General features: G+C 48.8%; 1 protein-coding gene across 2 annotated transcripts in view; it reads right to left on the bottom strand.

Annotated features, from left to right (window-relative positions):
• heatr4 (HEAT repeat containing 4) overlaps positions 1-15352 on the bottom strand; it is a 188386-nt gene that overhangs the window by 12372 nt on the left and 160662 nt on the right. For both annotated transcript variants that reach the window (XM_038782580.1, XM_038782586.1), the window contains one exon: positions 14302-14491. In XM_038782580.1, the coding sequence (XP_038638508.1) occupies positions 14302-14491 (190 nt within the window). The remainder of the gene's footprint in view (positions 1-14301; positions 14492-15352) is intronic.

Below are 15352 nucleotides of genomic sequence, written 5' to 3' on the forward strand. Positions count from 1 at the left end.
CAGAACGTGGAGGGTGAGACCTCCCCATTCTGGTTGTTGGTAACGTACCCATTCATAGCTTGCGATATCTCTTCACAGAATGCCTCGTCAGCAAGGAGGGCCATGTCCAGTCTCCATGAAGGGAGAGGGGGGGCATGGGGGGGGGGGGGGGGGGGGGGATTATGTCCGGCTTATCTTCATGCCTGCGTGGTCGGTGATTACGATTGTGCCCTCATCCGCCCCTACTATTCTGGAAGCACCGCAGTCCTCACTACGAAGAAGTTGATTCTGGTGTAGACCCCGTGAACCTGAGCGAAGAACAACTCCTTCTTCCCTGGGTGCGTGAACCTCCATGGGTCAACTGCACTCATCTGCTCCATGAATTTGTTCAACTCTCTCGCCATGTTTGATAGTTTCCCTAATTTGGGGCAGGATCTATCTGTCCATGGGTTCTGTATGCAGTTAAAAGTTTCCCCCCATGATGAGTTCGGTGTGAGTCGATGTCGGGGATTTCTGCCATGGTTTTCTTCATGAATTCCACATCATCCCAGTTGGGAGCGTACACGTTTATGAGAGCACAGTAAAAAGTCTTACACCACCAGATTAAAGTCAAACGGGATTATTTGGAATCCCGAGCTTTCGGAGCATAGCTCCTTCATCAGGTGAGTGAAAAAGTAGGTTACACAAACACAGCATATATAGACAAAGCCAATGATGCAAGATGATACTTTGAATGCAGGTCTTTGCAGATAATTAAGTCTTTACAGGTCCAGACGGTGCAACTGGAGAGAGGGATAATCACAGGGGGATAACCCCAGGTTAAAGAGGTGTGAACTGTCTCGCCCAGGCCAGATTGTGAGGGTTAAATGTAGTGAGACATGGATCCAAGGTCCCGGTTGGGGCCATACTCATGCGTGCGGAACATGGCTTTTAATTTCTGCTAGGCGATTCTGTGCTGTCACGCAAACTGAAGGCCACCTTGGAGAACGCTTACCCGAAGATCAGAGGCTGAATGCCCTTGACTACTGAAGTGTTCCCCGTCTGGAAGGGAACATTCCTGCCTGGTGATTGTAGGTTACACAAACACAGCATATATAGACAAAGCCAATGATGCAAGATGATACTTTGAATGCAGGTCTTTGCAGATAATTAAGTCTTTACAGGTCCAGACGGTGCAACTGGAGAGAGGGATAATCACAGGGGGATAACCCCAGGTTAAAGAGGTGTGAACTGTCTCGCCCAGGCCAGATTGTGAGGGTTAAATGTAGTGAGACATGGATCCAAGGTCCCGGTTGGGGCCATACTCATGCGTGCGGAACATGGCTTTTAATTTCTGCTAGGCGATTCTGTGCTGTCACGCAAACTGAAGGCCACCTTGGAGAACGCTTACCCGAAGATCAGAGGCTGAATGCCCTTGACTACTGAAGTGTTCCCCGTCTGGAAGGGAACATTCCTGCCTGGTGATTGTAGGTTACACAAACACAGCATATATAGACAAAGCCAATGATGCAAGATGATACTTTGAATGCAGGTCTTTGCAGATAATTAAGTCTTTACAGGTCCAGACGGTGCAACTGGAGAGAGGGATAATCACAGGGGGATAACCCCAGGTTAAAGAGGTGTGAACTGTCTCGCCCAGGCCAGATTGTGAGGGTTAAATGTAGTGAGACATGGATCCAAGGTCCCGGTTGGGGCCATACTCATGCGTGCGGAACATGGCTTTTAATTTCTGCTAGGCGATTCTGTGCTGTCACGCAAACTGAAGGCCACCTTGGAGAACGCTTACCCGAAGATCAGAGGCTGAATGCCCTTGACTACTGAAGTGTTCCCCGTCTGGAAGGGAACATTCCTGCCTGGTGATTGTAGGTTACACAAACACAGCATATATAGACAAAGCCAATGATGCAAGATGATACTTTGAATGCAGGTCTTTGCAGATAATTAAGTCTTTACAGGTCCAGACGGTGCAACTGGAGAGAGGGATAATCACAGGGGGATAACCCCAGGTTAAAGAGGTGTGAACTGTCTCGCCCAGGCCAGATTGTGAGGGTTAAATGTAGTGAGACATGGATCCAAGGTCCCGGTTGGGGCCATACCTTGGAGAACGCTTACCCGAAGATCAGAGGCTGAATGCCCTTGACTACTGAAGTGTTCCCCGTCTGGAAGGGAACATTCCTGCCTGGTGATTGTCGTGCAATGTCAGTCCATCTGTTGTCGCAGCGTCTGCATGGTCTCGCCAATCTACCACACCTCGGGACATCCTTTCCTGCAGCATATGAGATGCACAATGTTGGCCAAGTTGCATGAGTATGTACCACGTACCTGGTGGTGGAGGTGTGGGCATGACCAACAACTGCCAATCTCCAAGCGCAATTCTACAACTCATCCGCTTTATCCTGGATCACAATATCTTCACCTTCGACAAGCAGTTCTTCATCCAGATACACGGAGCAGCCATGGTAACCAAATTCGCACCTCAATACGCCAACACCTTAATGCACAACTTTGAACAAGACCTCTTCACCGCACAGGACCTTCAAACCAATGCTAGATCGATGACATCAATAAGTTCCATCCCACCATCAGACTCACCATGGACTACTCTCCAGAATCAGTTGCATTCTTGGACACGAGCATCTCCATCAAGGACGGTCACCTCAGCACTTTGCTTTGCCGCAAGCCAACGGATAACCTCACAATGTTCCACTTCACCAGCTTCCAGCCTAAACACATTAAATGCATCCCCTGTGGACAAGCCCTCCGTATACAGAGTATTTGCTCAGACGAGGAGGAATGTAACAGACATCTACAGATGCTGAAAGATGCCCTCGTCAGAACCGGATATGGTGCTCGACTCAACGGTCGATAGTTCCAACGTGCCATAGCAAAAACCGGCACCCACCTCCTCAGAAGACAAAACATGGGACACAGCCGACAGAGTACCCTTCGTCGTCCTGTACTTCGCCGGAGCGGAGAAACTACAACACCTCCTTCGGAGCCTTCAACACGTCATCAAAGACGACGAACATCTTGCCAAGGCCATCCCCACACCCCCACCACTTGCCTTCAAACTACCGCGCAACCTCAAACAGACCATTGTTTGCAGCAAACTACCCAGCCTTCAGGAGAACAGCGACCATGACACCACACAACCCTGCCAGGGCAACATCTGCAAGACATGCCAGATCATCGACATGGGTACCACCATTACACGTGAGAACATGTATGTGAGAAATATGAGAATGACTAGAGCGAGGGTAGGTCCGATCAAGGACAGTAGCGGGAGATTGTGTATTGTCTATCTGAAGAGATAGGAGAGGTCTTGAACAAGTATTTTTCTTCAGTATTTACAAACGAGAGGGGCATATTGTTTGAGAGGACAGTGTGAAACAGACTGGTAAGCTCGAGGAGATACTTGTTTGGAAGGAAGATGTGTTGGGCGTTTTGAAAAACTTGAGGATAGACAAGTCCCCCGGGCCTGAAGGGATATATCCAAGGATTCTATGGGAGCAAGAAATTAAATTCCAGAGCCGTTGGCAATGATCTTTTCGTCCTCGCTGTCAACAGGGGTGGTACCAGAGGATTGGAGAGTGGCGAATGTCGTGCCCCTGTTCAAAAAAGGGAATAGGGATAACCCTGGGAATTACAGGCCAGTTAGTCTTACTTCGGTGGTAGGCAAAGTAATGGAAAGGGTACTGAGGGATAGGATTTCTGAGCATCTGGAAAGACACTGCTTGATTAGGGATAGTCAGCACGGATTTGTGAGGGGTAGGTCTTGCCTTACAAGTCTTATTGACTTCTTTGAGGAGGTAACCAAGCATGTGGATGAAGATAAAACAGTGGATGCAGTGTACATGGATTTTAGTAAGGCATTTGATAAGGTTCCCCATTGTAGGCTTGTGCAGAAAGTAAGGAGGTATGGGATAGTGGGAAATTTGGCCAGTTGGATAACAAACTGGCTAACCGATAGAAGACAGAGAGTGGTGGTGGATGGCAAATATTCAGCCTGGAGCCCAGTTACCAGTGGCGTACCGCAGGGATCAGTTCTGGGTCCTCTGCTGTTTGTGATTTTCATTAACGACTTGGATGAGGGAGTTGAAGGGTGGGTCAGTAGATTTGTAGATGATACGAAGATTGGTGGAGTTGTGGATAGTGAGGAGGGCTGTCGTCGGCTGCAAAGAGACATAGATAGGATGCAGAGCTGGGCTGAGAAGTGGCAGATGGAGTTTAACCCTGACAAGTGTGAGGTTGTCCATTTTGGAAGGACAAATATGAATGCGGAATACAGGGTTAACGGTAGGGTTCTTGGCAATGTGGAGGAGCAGAGAGATCTTGGGGTCTATGTTCATAGTTCTTTGAAAGTTGCCACTCAAGTGGATAGAGCTGTGAAGAAGGCCTATGGTGTGCTAGCGTTCATTAGCAGAGGGATTGAATTTAAGAGCATGAGGTGATGACGCCGCTGTACAAAACCTTTGTCAGGCCACATTTGGAGTACTGTGTTCAGTTCTGGTCGCCTCATTTTAGGAAGGATGTGGAAGCTTTGGAAAAGGTGCAAAGGAGATTTACCAGGATGTTGCCTGGAATGGAGAGTAGGTCTTACGAGGAAAGATTGAGGGTGCGAGGCCTTTTCGCATTAGAACGGAGAAGGATGAGGGGCGACTTGATAGAGGTTTATAAGATGGTCAGGGGAATAGATAGAGTAGACAGTCAGAGACTTTTTCCCGGGGTGGAACAAACCATTACAAGGGGACATAAATTTAAGGTAAATGGTGGAAGATATAGAGGGGATGTCAGAGGTAGGTTCTTTACCCAGAGAGTAGTGGGGGCATGGAATGCACTGCCTGTGGTAGTAGTTGAGTCGGAAACGTTAGGGACTTTCAAGCGGCTATTGGATAGGTACATGGATTATGGTAGAATAATGGAGTGTAGATTAATTTGTTCTAAAGGGCAGCATGGTAGCATTGTGGATAGCACAATTGCTTCACAGCTCCAGGGTCCCAGTTCGATTTCGACTTGGGTCCCTGTCTGTGTGGAGTCTGCACATCCTCCCCGTGTGTGCGTGGGTTTCCTCCGGGTACTCCGGTTTCCTCCCACAGTCCAAAGATGTGCAGGTTGGGTGGATTGGCCATGATAAATTGCCCTTAGTGTCCAAAATTCTATGATTAACCTAGGACAAAATTTCGGCACAACATCGTGGGCCGAAGGGCCTGTTCTGTGCTGTATTTCTCTAAAACACCACCCACCAGGTACGCTGTACATACTCGTGCAACTCCTCCTCTACTTTATACACTGCATGAAAGGATGTACCGAAGTGTGGTACATTGGTGAGACCATGCAGACGCTGCGACAACGGATGAACGGATATTGCGCGACAATCGCCAGGCAGGAATGTTCCCTTCCAGTCGGGGAACACTTCATCAGTCAAGGGCATTCAGCTTCTGATGTTTGGACTTTAACCTGGTGTTGTAAGACTTGCCCATCCCAGTCCAACGCCGACATCTCCACATGTTTACAAGGACCATGGTGCCTCTTCCAGGGCACCACTAACCATGACATACTGTCCCCCTAGGTCCATGGCCATCCTTATCACCATAAAGGCGGTCCTCTTGGTGAGCAGTGTGGCTACCCTCCTATCACAATTGGTAAGTCTGCAGCACTCAGCTCTTTCTTACCCACAGACGGTTCTTCTCTCTCAGATGTGTTTCTTGGAGGAAGACAACATCGGTCCTCCGATGTTTCAGATGGACGAAGGCTCTGGATCTTTTTGCTGGGCTGTTAAGTCCACTGACATTCCACGTGACTATCCTGATGGAGTGTTTCAGTCCGTACACCCCTTCTTGCAGGGTTAACCATACTTACCTTGTGGATGTGCCCCTGCACTCTCGGGTTTCCCTTTGTCCAGGGGGCCATAGAAGATGGCCGTTGTCACCATGTTCACCAGGAGGATGAGCCCCTGAACACCAGGCGGGCCCGTCCACTCCAGGGTTGCCCTTTGTCCAGGGGTCATCCAAGATGGCCGTTGTCGCCATGTTTGCCATGTGTACGGGTACCTGAACCCTGGGGGCTTCCGTTTGTTTGGGGGGGGGGCAATGACGATGGCCGTTCTTGGTGTACTTATTTCTGTTGTTGCCATCTGCGCCCTATTACAGCTAGCCATCTACCCCCTTCCCCTCCTACCTCACCTCCTTGGCTTGTCTACCCCCCTTTTCCCATCTGCCCCATGCCCCTGTGGGCCTCCCGTCCCCTTTCACCCCTCTACATTTCCCCCTTCCTTCTCCCCCCCCTTCTGCCAGGTACTCTCTCCCCCCTGGAACTGTGCCACGATTCCCCCTTCTCTCTTACTTCCCCGCGCTAGCTCGCTCGCTAATGCTGTTGTCATGATATGCAAACATGCAGCTAATGAACACATAGAATAGGACACGACCAATGAGCAGTCAAGACACTCAGGGGTGGTATCTCACTATAAAAGGGATGAGGCACTCACACCCCGCCTCTTTCCACATGCCCAACATCTACGGAGTGAGACAGGGTACATCCTCAGCATCACACCCCAGCACGTGGCTTAGAGCAAGGCTGGTTCAGTTAGACTGAGTTACTACAGTTAGATTAGCAGAGAGTCGAACTCATTGAGATCTGTGCTAATAGTTCAATAAAACACACTGAACTCACTTCAAAGTCTGGATCATCTTTTACTCAAAACTGGATCAAGTGGCAGCATTTGTTATTCCAAATTACATAACACAACATGATACCAGGTGTCTGTTCAATCTAGTTAGTTCAACTCAGCAAGATCTGGGGCAGCACGGTGGCACAGTGGTTAACATTGCTGTCTACGGCGCTGAGGACCCGGGTTCGAATCCCGGCTCTGGGTCACTTTCCGTGTGGAGTTTGCACGTTCTCCCCGTGTCTGTGTGGGTTTCACCCCCACAACCCAAAAGATGTGCAGGTTAGGTGGAATGGCCACACTAAATTGCCCCTTAATTGGAAAAAAAGAATTGGGTACTCTAAAATTATTTTTAAAAACTCAGCAAGATCCGTGACGACCAGCAAATGTATACCGGCACAATGGAAAAGATTCAGGCTCCTCACCAGCTCAGGACCTCCGGCAATCTCTGTGCCAACTGGCGGACATTAAAGCAGAAATTTCAGCTTTGTGTCGAAGCATCAGACCTCAATGGTATGTCTGATGCATGGAAGACAGCTCTTTTCCTCACCACAGCGGGTGATCACGCCTTGGAAATATTCAACTCCTTTCACTTCGCCCAAGACCAGGCCAAGACAAAGTTTAGACCACCCTGGACAAGTTTGACAGCCACTGTGAGGTGGATACCCAACGAAATCTCAGCAGCGATTGAAAGGTAAAGACGAATCCTTCACCTCATATTTAACTAACCTTAGACTGCTAGTGCAATCCTGCAACTTCGGTGATATCACTGACTCCATGATCAGAGACCAAATCGTTTTTGGAGTTCACTCTGATTCTCTGAGAGAGCAGTTACTGAAGATCAAGCACATGACCCTGCCAGTCTCGATTGAATCATGCACAGTGCATGAGCATGCTAAAAATCGCTATTCCCAGTACAAAACGGCAGAAAATGATAGACTAGCCTCCTACAAGGCGGAGAGTGTGCAGGCCATCTCCCGGATGCAGCGCCTCAACATTGATGAAAGCGGCCATTTTGCGCGCTCTTCCTGGGGCCCGACGCATGCGCGATGCGAACGGGATAACGAAGCGGCCGAAACCCGCACTGCACAGGTGCAGACATCGGAGAACCGCACTGCTCATGTGCAATGACGCATGGAGCGTCAGGACGCCGATGCCGTGACGTGTTCGAACTGTCGCCGCCCATTTAAAAAAACACTGCCCTGCAAGAGGCAGAAGCTGTTTAAACTGCGGGAAGCCAGACCACTATGCAGCCCTGTGCAGATCTGCACCACCAGTCAGGAGCCAGCGCTCCAATTCCGACGACGGCACATCCGGAATGTGCAACAACACCTACAGGATTCTGATCCCGGCAGTGCAATGGATCCAGATGATGAATGTCTGGACAATGCCTACGGTGTGGGCATTATTACAACGTGTGAATATGCCACACCAGACACATTGCAAGTCTAATCAATCCTAGCTGTGGATTCTGAGGGCGAATGGCGAGCAGTGATGAAGGTCAATCACTGCCCCATCCAGTTCAAGCTGGACACAGGTGCGTCTGCCAACCTCCTCTCACAGGCAGACTTCAGACGCATTAAGCAGCCCCCCACGGTCCTTCCAGCTGCCTGCAAGCTCCTGGATTACAACGGGAATGCCATCACGGCCCTGGGATCCTGCCATCTGCACGTATCCAATCGACACACACAAGCACGGTTATGCTTTGAAATTGTTAAGCTGGACAGTGCATCCCTACTAGGTGCGCACGCTTGCAAGCAGCTGAACCTTGTTCAAAGGGTTTACACCACAACATCCTCCCCTGTGGATCTTCAGGTCGGCAACGATGACATCCTCGCTCAGTATCCAGATGTGTTTAACGGGATGGGCATGCTACCGTATCGATACAAGATTTTGCTACGACCTGATGCCAAGCCAGTGGTCCACGCACCACGACGAGTCCCTGCTCCACTGAGAGAGCACTTGAAGGCACAGTGCAAGAATCGTCAGCAAAAAGGAATCATATCCAAGGTCACCGAACCGACTGACTGGGTCAGCTCGATGGTGTGGATAAAGAAGCCTCCGGGGGACCTGCGCATCTCCATTGATCCCAAGGATCTCAATAAGAATATCATGTAGGAACACTACCCCATCCTGAAGCAGGAGGAACTCACGAGTGAGATGGCACACGCGCGCTTCTTCACCAAATTGGATACATCACAGGAATTTTGGCAAATCCAGCTGGAAGAGTCTAGCAGAAGGCTCTGCACCTTCAATACGCCTTTTGGCAGATACTGCTATAATTGCATGCCATTTGGCATCATCTCGGCATCGGAGATACTCTATGGCTTCATGGAGCAGATGATGGAAGTTCATTGAAGGGGTTCGTGTGTATGTGGACGACACCATCATATGGTCCACGACCCATGAAGAACATGTGTCCCGTCTCCAGAAGGTATTCCGCCGTGTACATGACAATGGCCTAAAGTTAAACAGGTCCAAATGTTGTTTCGGCACATCGACGCTCAAGTTCCTAGACGACCAGATCTCACAGCATGGTATGTGCCGGACACAGACAAAATCAAGGCCATCGAGGCAATGAAGGGCCTGTTCTGTGCTGTACTGTTCTATGTTCTATGAAGGTCCCTGAGGACATAGAAGCGGTGTTGCGCTTCTTGGGTATGGTCAATTTTCAGGGAAGTTCATTCCAAACATGGCCACACGCACCATGGAGCTACGCAACCTGGTAAAATAGTCAAATGCCTTTGAGTGGAAGGCGGCACACCAGACAGAGTGGCTGGAGCTGAAAGCCAAGCTCAGCACCGCACCAGTCCTGGCATTCTTCAACCTGGACCGGGAGACAGATATCCACAGATGCGAGTCAGGATGGCATCGGCGTGGTGTTGCTTCAACAAGATGACACATCATCCTGGGCACCAGTAGGCTACGCATCAAGGGCGATGATACCCACTGAAACCAGATATCCACAGATTGAGAGGGAGTGCTTGGGTCTTCTCACCGGCATCCTCAAATTTCATGATTATGTCTACGGCCTGCCGACGTTCACCATCGAGACGGACCACAGGCCTCTGGTCCACATCATGCACAAGGACCTGAACGACATGACGCCTCGGTTACAGAGAATCCTGCTTAAACTGAGGAGGTATGACTTCAATTTGGTGTACACGCCTGGCAAGGAGCTCATCATCGCTGATACATTGTCCCGTCCATCACCTCGGCCAGTGAGCCGCTGGAGATCATCCAGCACATCGAATTGCAGGTGCAGCTGTGTGCTAGCACTCTACTGGCGACAGATGAGAAGGTAGTTCTCATCCGTGATGAGACAACCAAAGACCCCCTCTTGCAGCACGTCATCCACAACCTCACCAATGGCTGATAGAAAGGGCAGTGCCCACATTTTACAATGTGAAGGATGACCTGACGGTGATTGATGGTATCCTCCTCAAGCTGGACAGGATTGTCATTCCGCTCAGTCTCCAGAGCTTGGTGCTGCGCCAGATTCATGAGGGACACCTGGGTGTCGAGAAGTGCAGACGCAGAGCCAGGCAAGCTGTCTACTGGCCTGGCATCAGCCAGGACATCACGAACATGGTCCTGAACTGAGCTACCTGACAGCGTTTCCAGCCAGCGCAGAGCAAGGAGACGCTCCATAAGTATGACATAGTGACTTCTCCGTGGTCCAAGGTTGGCATCGACCTCTTTCTTGCGAATGGTCGCGACTACGTATTGATCATCGACTATTTCTCGAATTACCCTGAGGTGCTGAAGCTCCCGGACCTCACCTCTCGGACCGTCATCAAAGCCTGTAAGGAGACATTCTGAAGGCATAGCATCCCAATCACCGTCATGAGCGATAATGGCCCGTGCTTTAGCAGTCAAGAATGGTCCACGTTTGACAGGTCATACAATTTCCAGCATGACACTTCCAGTTTGCACTATCCGCAGTCCAATGGAACAGCAGAGAAAGGGGTGCACATTGTGAAACAGCTCATCTGCAAGGCTGTGGACTCTGCTTCCGACATACACCTTGCACTGCCCGCGTACAGGGCGACTCCATTGTCCACTGGCATGTCGTCGGCTCAACTCCTGATGAACAGGGACCTGCAGACGACGCTTCCAGCCATACACCTGCCCAACCTGTTTCACCTCCCAGTGCTGCAGAAGATGCAGCAGCTCAGAGACCATCAAAAGCTGGGCTATGATGCCCATGCCATCGATCTGGCCGTGCTACCCCCAGCAAACAGTCAGGATCCAGATACCGGATGGTGAGTGGTCTGCCCTGGCCCCGCTCTTATGTTGTATATATGGCTGATGGCTCCAACGTGCGACGGAATCGACAGGCACTGCGCACAGTTGCCTGCCCGCAACCACTTTCTCCTCCATTTCCACATGTTGAATTGCCACCTCCTGATACCTCGCACCACGAGGCCACCAGTCAGGCTTCCATCCCGCCTGTCAAGGTGCCGTCGTTCCCTCCGGCGGTTGAACAGGATCAGACGCAAGGCTCAGAGACTGGACTTGTGAACGTTTGTTTTGTTTGCTCTGTTCTGTTGTCCTCCGTCAGTCACGTTAGACAGGTTCATTCACATATAAATACATTCACATACGTCAACAAAACATTAAAAAAAGGGGAGATGTCATGATATTGAAACATGAAGCTAATGAACACATAGAATAGGACACGGCCAATGAGCAGTCAGGACACTCAGGGGTGGTATCTCACTATAAAAGGGATGAGGCACTCACACCCAGCCTCTTTCCACAGACCAACATCTACAGAGTGAGACAGGGTGCATCCTCAGCATCACACCCCAGCATGTGGCTCAGAACAAGGCTGGTTCAGTTAGACTGAGTTACTACATTTAGATTAGCAGAGAGTCAAACTCATTGAGAACTGTGCTAATAGTTCAATAAAACACATTGAACTCACTTCAAAGTCTGGAGCATCTGTTACTCAAAACTGGATCAAGTGGCAGCTTGTGTTATTCCAAATTACATAACACAACAGTGGTGACCCCCCCCCCCCCCCCCCACCCAAGGGAGTGATCTTTACCTTCCCCTGTTGTGTTCCTTCCGCCCCACTCCTCCTTATTCCTACCCGTTTCTGCATATCTCCACTCTCACCCTCTCCTTCCTGGGACACGTAGATCGAAAATGAACCAATTCTATCCCACGCAATTGTCCTTTTTTTTAAAAAATGAGTGTTCAGTGCTGTTGCTGCTGCCTTCCCAGCTGGTGCTTGTACATGGATTTGTCTGCTTTGGTCAGTGCGGTGAAATAATGCTTCTCCCCCTGGAAGGTTACCCAGAGCTTGGCCATGTACAGCATCCCAAACCGCACCTTGCTCTTGAATAGGGCTGCCTTCGCTGTGTTGAACTCAGCCTGGCACCTGGCCAGGTCTGCCTCAATGTCTTGGTACATGTGGATTGAGTGTCCATCCCATTTACAGGACCACGTATGTCCTGCACAGTTCAGTGGGCCCACAATGCGGAGATTCTGGCATTGCGACCAGTTATCCTGGTCCTGAACCATCCCTTTCAGCGTCCCCGGGTCGCCATCAACCTTGCCACCTCTGTCTCCAATGAGGTGACCTGGTCGCACTGGTCGGTTGCTGCCTTCTCCAGCTCTCTGATGGTTGCCTCCTGCACCTTGAGTCATTGCTCCGTATTTTCCAAGCACCACCTTGAAAGGGGCCAGGGTGTCGGCGACCGCCACCTCCACCATTGCCACCATCTCTCATTTGTTGGTGTCTCTGCTTTAGGAGCTCCTGCGTTTGGGGTTCATCCTTTCATTTATCGGGGGTAGTCCAGCATGGACCATGGCAACTTGGCCAGTTTGGGTACAGAGACCGCTGTCCCACTCCGCATGCTCGTCATCGGCCCATCCTTCCTAACGCGCTCTGGCTGATCCGGCCATCATTTCAGTTCCCGTTGGGTGTGGGCGGTTTTCAGTTGGGTGCGGGCAGTTTTCAGCAACTGTGGTAGTCTTGAAGGAGGATGGGTTATTTTTTCCCTGCAAACCTAGTAGCCTATTTTTTGGCTAAAAGTGCAAAATTCAAACATCCAGTAGGAGAGCCTTTCCTGCGTCTGCTCAGCACATCCCCATCACCAGAAGTGTCCGTACGCTCAGATACATAAACTCATACCTAACCACACACACACCTATACATACAAAGCCACACACAAACACCGATACAAACCTACGCACATACACAAACCTATACATACCTACCTACACACACAAACCTACACACACGCACACAATCCTACACACACGCACACACATAAACCTACACTCACAATATGTGTGTGTATATATATCATATATATCTATATATATACACACACACATATACATTTACACACCCATATATATGTGTATATATTTTTATATACATGTGTATGTGTATATAATATGTGATAGATATATATATATTCTATATATAAATACACACACAGATGTGATGGAATACTCTCCACCTCCTGACACCCAGTACCTGCCCACCAGCTCGAAGTCATAAATCAGGATGGAATACTCCAACAACACAAGAAGCTCCATCCAGGACCAAGCAGCCCGCTTGATTGCTCCTCCATCCACACACATTCATTCCCACCACACACATGGTGACTGACGCACAATGGCAGCAATGTGTGTCAACTGCAAAATGTACTGTAGCAACTCACCGAGGCTCCCACGATAGCTGTTTCCAAGCCCAAGAGTTCTACTACCCAGAAGGACAAGGGCAACAAGTGTATGGGAACACCACCACTTGCAAATTCCCCTCCAAGTCACACATTGTCCTGACTTGGGAAATATGTCGGCATTCCTTCACTGTCACTAGATTAAAATCCTGGAATTCCCTTCCAAACAACATGAAAAAAATGAAATGAAAATCGCTTATTGTCACAAGTAGGCTTCAATGAAGATACTGTGAAAAGCCCCTAGTCGCCATATTCCAGCGCCTGTTCAGGGAGGCTGGTACGGGAATCGAACCATGCTGCTGGTCTGCTTGGTCAGCTTTAAAAGCCAACGATTTAACTCAGTGAGCTAAACCAGCCCCTATCATTGTGGGTGTGTCTACACCACATGGACTGCAGCGGTTCAAGAAGACAGCTCACCACCACCTTCTCAAGAGCAATTAATTTTGGGCAACAAACGCTGGCCTAGGCAGCGACACCCAAATCCCATGAAATATATTTTTAAAAACAACTATAGTGAAAGACAACATAAAGCGAAAAGAAAAAGCATACAAAAATAATGTGCATGCCTAAATACCAACATAGTCCAGTTGAGCCAAATGGCCTGCTTCCGTGTTGCATACTCAATGTAACTCACATGCACAGGTATACAATTAAACAGACACAGGTGTACAAACATGCATACATAAACATACATGCTGATACACAATCTTAAATACAGAAACAAACCTGCAAGTACTGAACAGATATACAAACACACAAGTGTGTAACAGTCCTGCTGTGCCGGACTGTGATAATGTCCAGTAAGCCAACCTGCCAGAAAGTTATGGTGAATTCCTCTTGCCCATTATAAAGTTGCTGTTGCTATAAAGAGACTGAGTTTGTTATTGCCCATTGAATTCAGGATTATGCACGGGCCAGAATTATCACTATACCGATAGCCGTAGCTCATCAACTTACTCCCGGACAAGTGGGTGAGGGTCCACCAGAAGCTGCTCTCTTAGTACGTTCTGGATGTTAGCATCTCTCAAGTTCAAGGCCACAATACTTTTGCAGGCTTCCAGTCTGATGGCAGGCTCCTGCTCGTAATGAAGTGCCCACAGGAGCAAGTCCTTCAGTTGCTCAGTCACAAGACCAATGGCTCCTAAGGCTGTTCCATCAGAGTTCAGGTAAAGTGAATCGACATGTAAAAAAAAAATTGGAGAACATCAGAAACTTGGCCTCAGTACAGAGTAACATCACTCCCATCAAACACACACAGACCAACTCTCGTTTTCAGGTCATTTTTGGGTTGGCAAACTGTGGAGTTCCACGGAGATCGACCTCAACTATTTACAATCTAAGTCAATGACTTAGAAGAAGGGACCAAATGTATGGTAGTTAACTTTGTTGTTGACATTAAAAAAAAGTAGGAAAGTAAACTGTCAATTGTCTACAAAGGGATTTAGTTAGAAATAGTTGTTTGGTAGTACAGAACTGGAGTACCCCTGAGAAAAACGCATGTCAAAGCTTTTTGTCTTGTACTCATCAGGGCACTTCGCAAGAATACCAGTATAGGCAAAAAACAGCAATTTATACTGTACGAGAAGAGAACGATGATTGGTTTGCAAGTGGACTGTGATTACTAGAGGCATTGTCATGGAGAATGCACCAGTTGATGGTGGCTGACAGATAACTGCCAAGCATTGTTTCAAATTTAAACCAGGCAGCTTTACCCTGATTGGTCAAGGCATTACAAATGAGTGATATGGTATATGAATTCCAGTGCCAGTAACATTCTAGGTATGCAGGCCATACGTCCCAAAGACTGGTTAATTGTATCAAACAGCATGTCCTAGCTGTCGTTGGCAATGAACAAGGTACCCAACCAGCCCATGCTTGCAAAGCACACTGTCCTAGACTTAGATGTGATTCTGCAAATTGACAACCTTTGCTATATTGCTCTAAGAATTACGCTGACAACCAAGTTAATTAATTTAATGTCAGTCAGGCTCACAGAGTGCCGTATTGT

This window comes from Scyliorhinus canicula, chromosome 2 (genome assembly GCF_902713615.1).
Source record: "Scyliorhinus canicula chromosome 2, sScyCan1.1, whole genome shotgun sequence".
Lineage (NCBI taxonomy): Eukaryota > Metazoa > Chordata > Chondrichthyes > Carcharhiniformes > Scyliorhinidae > Scyliorhinus > Scyliorhinus canicula.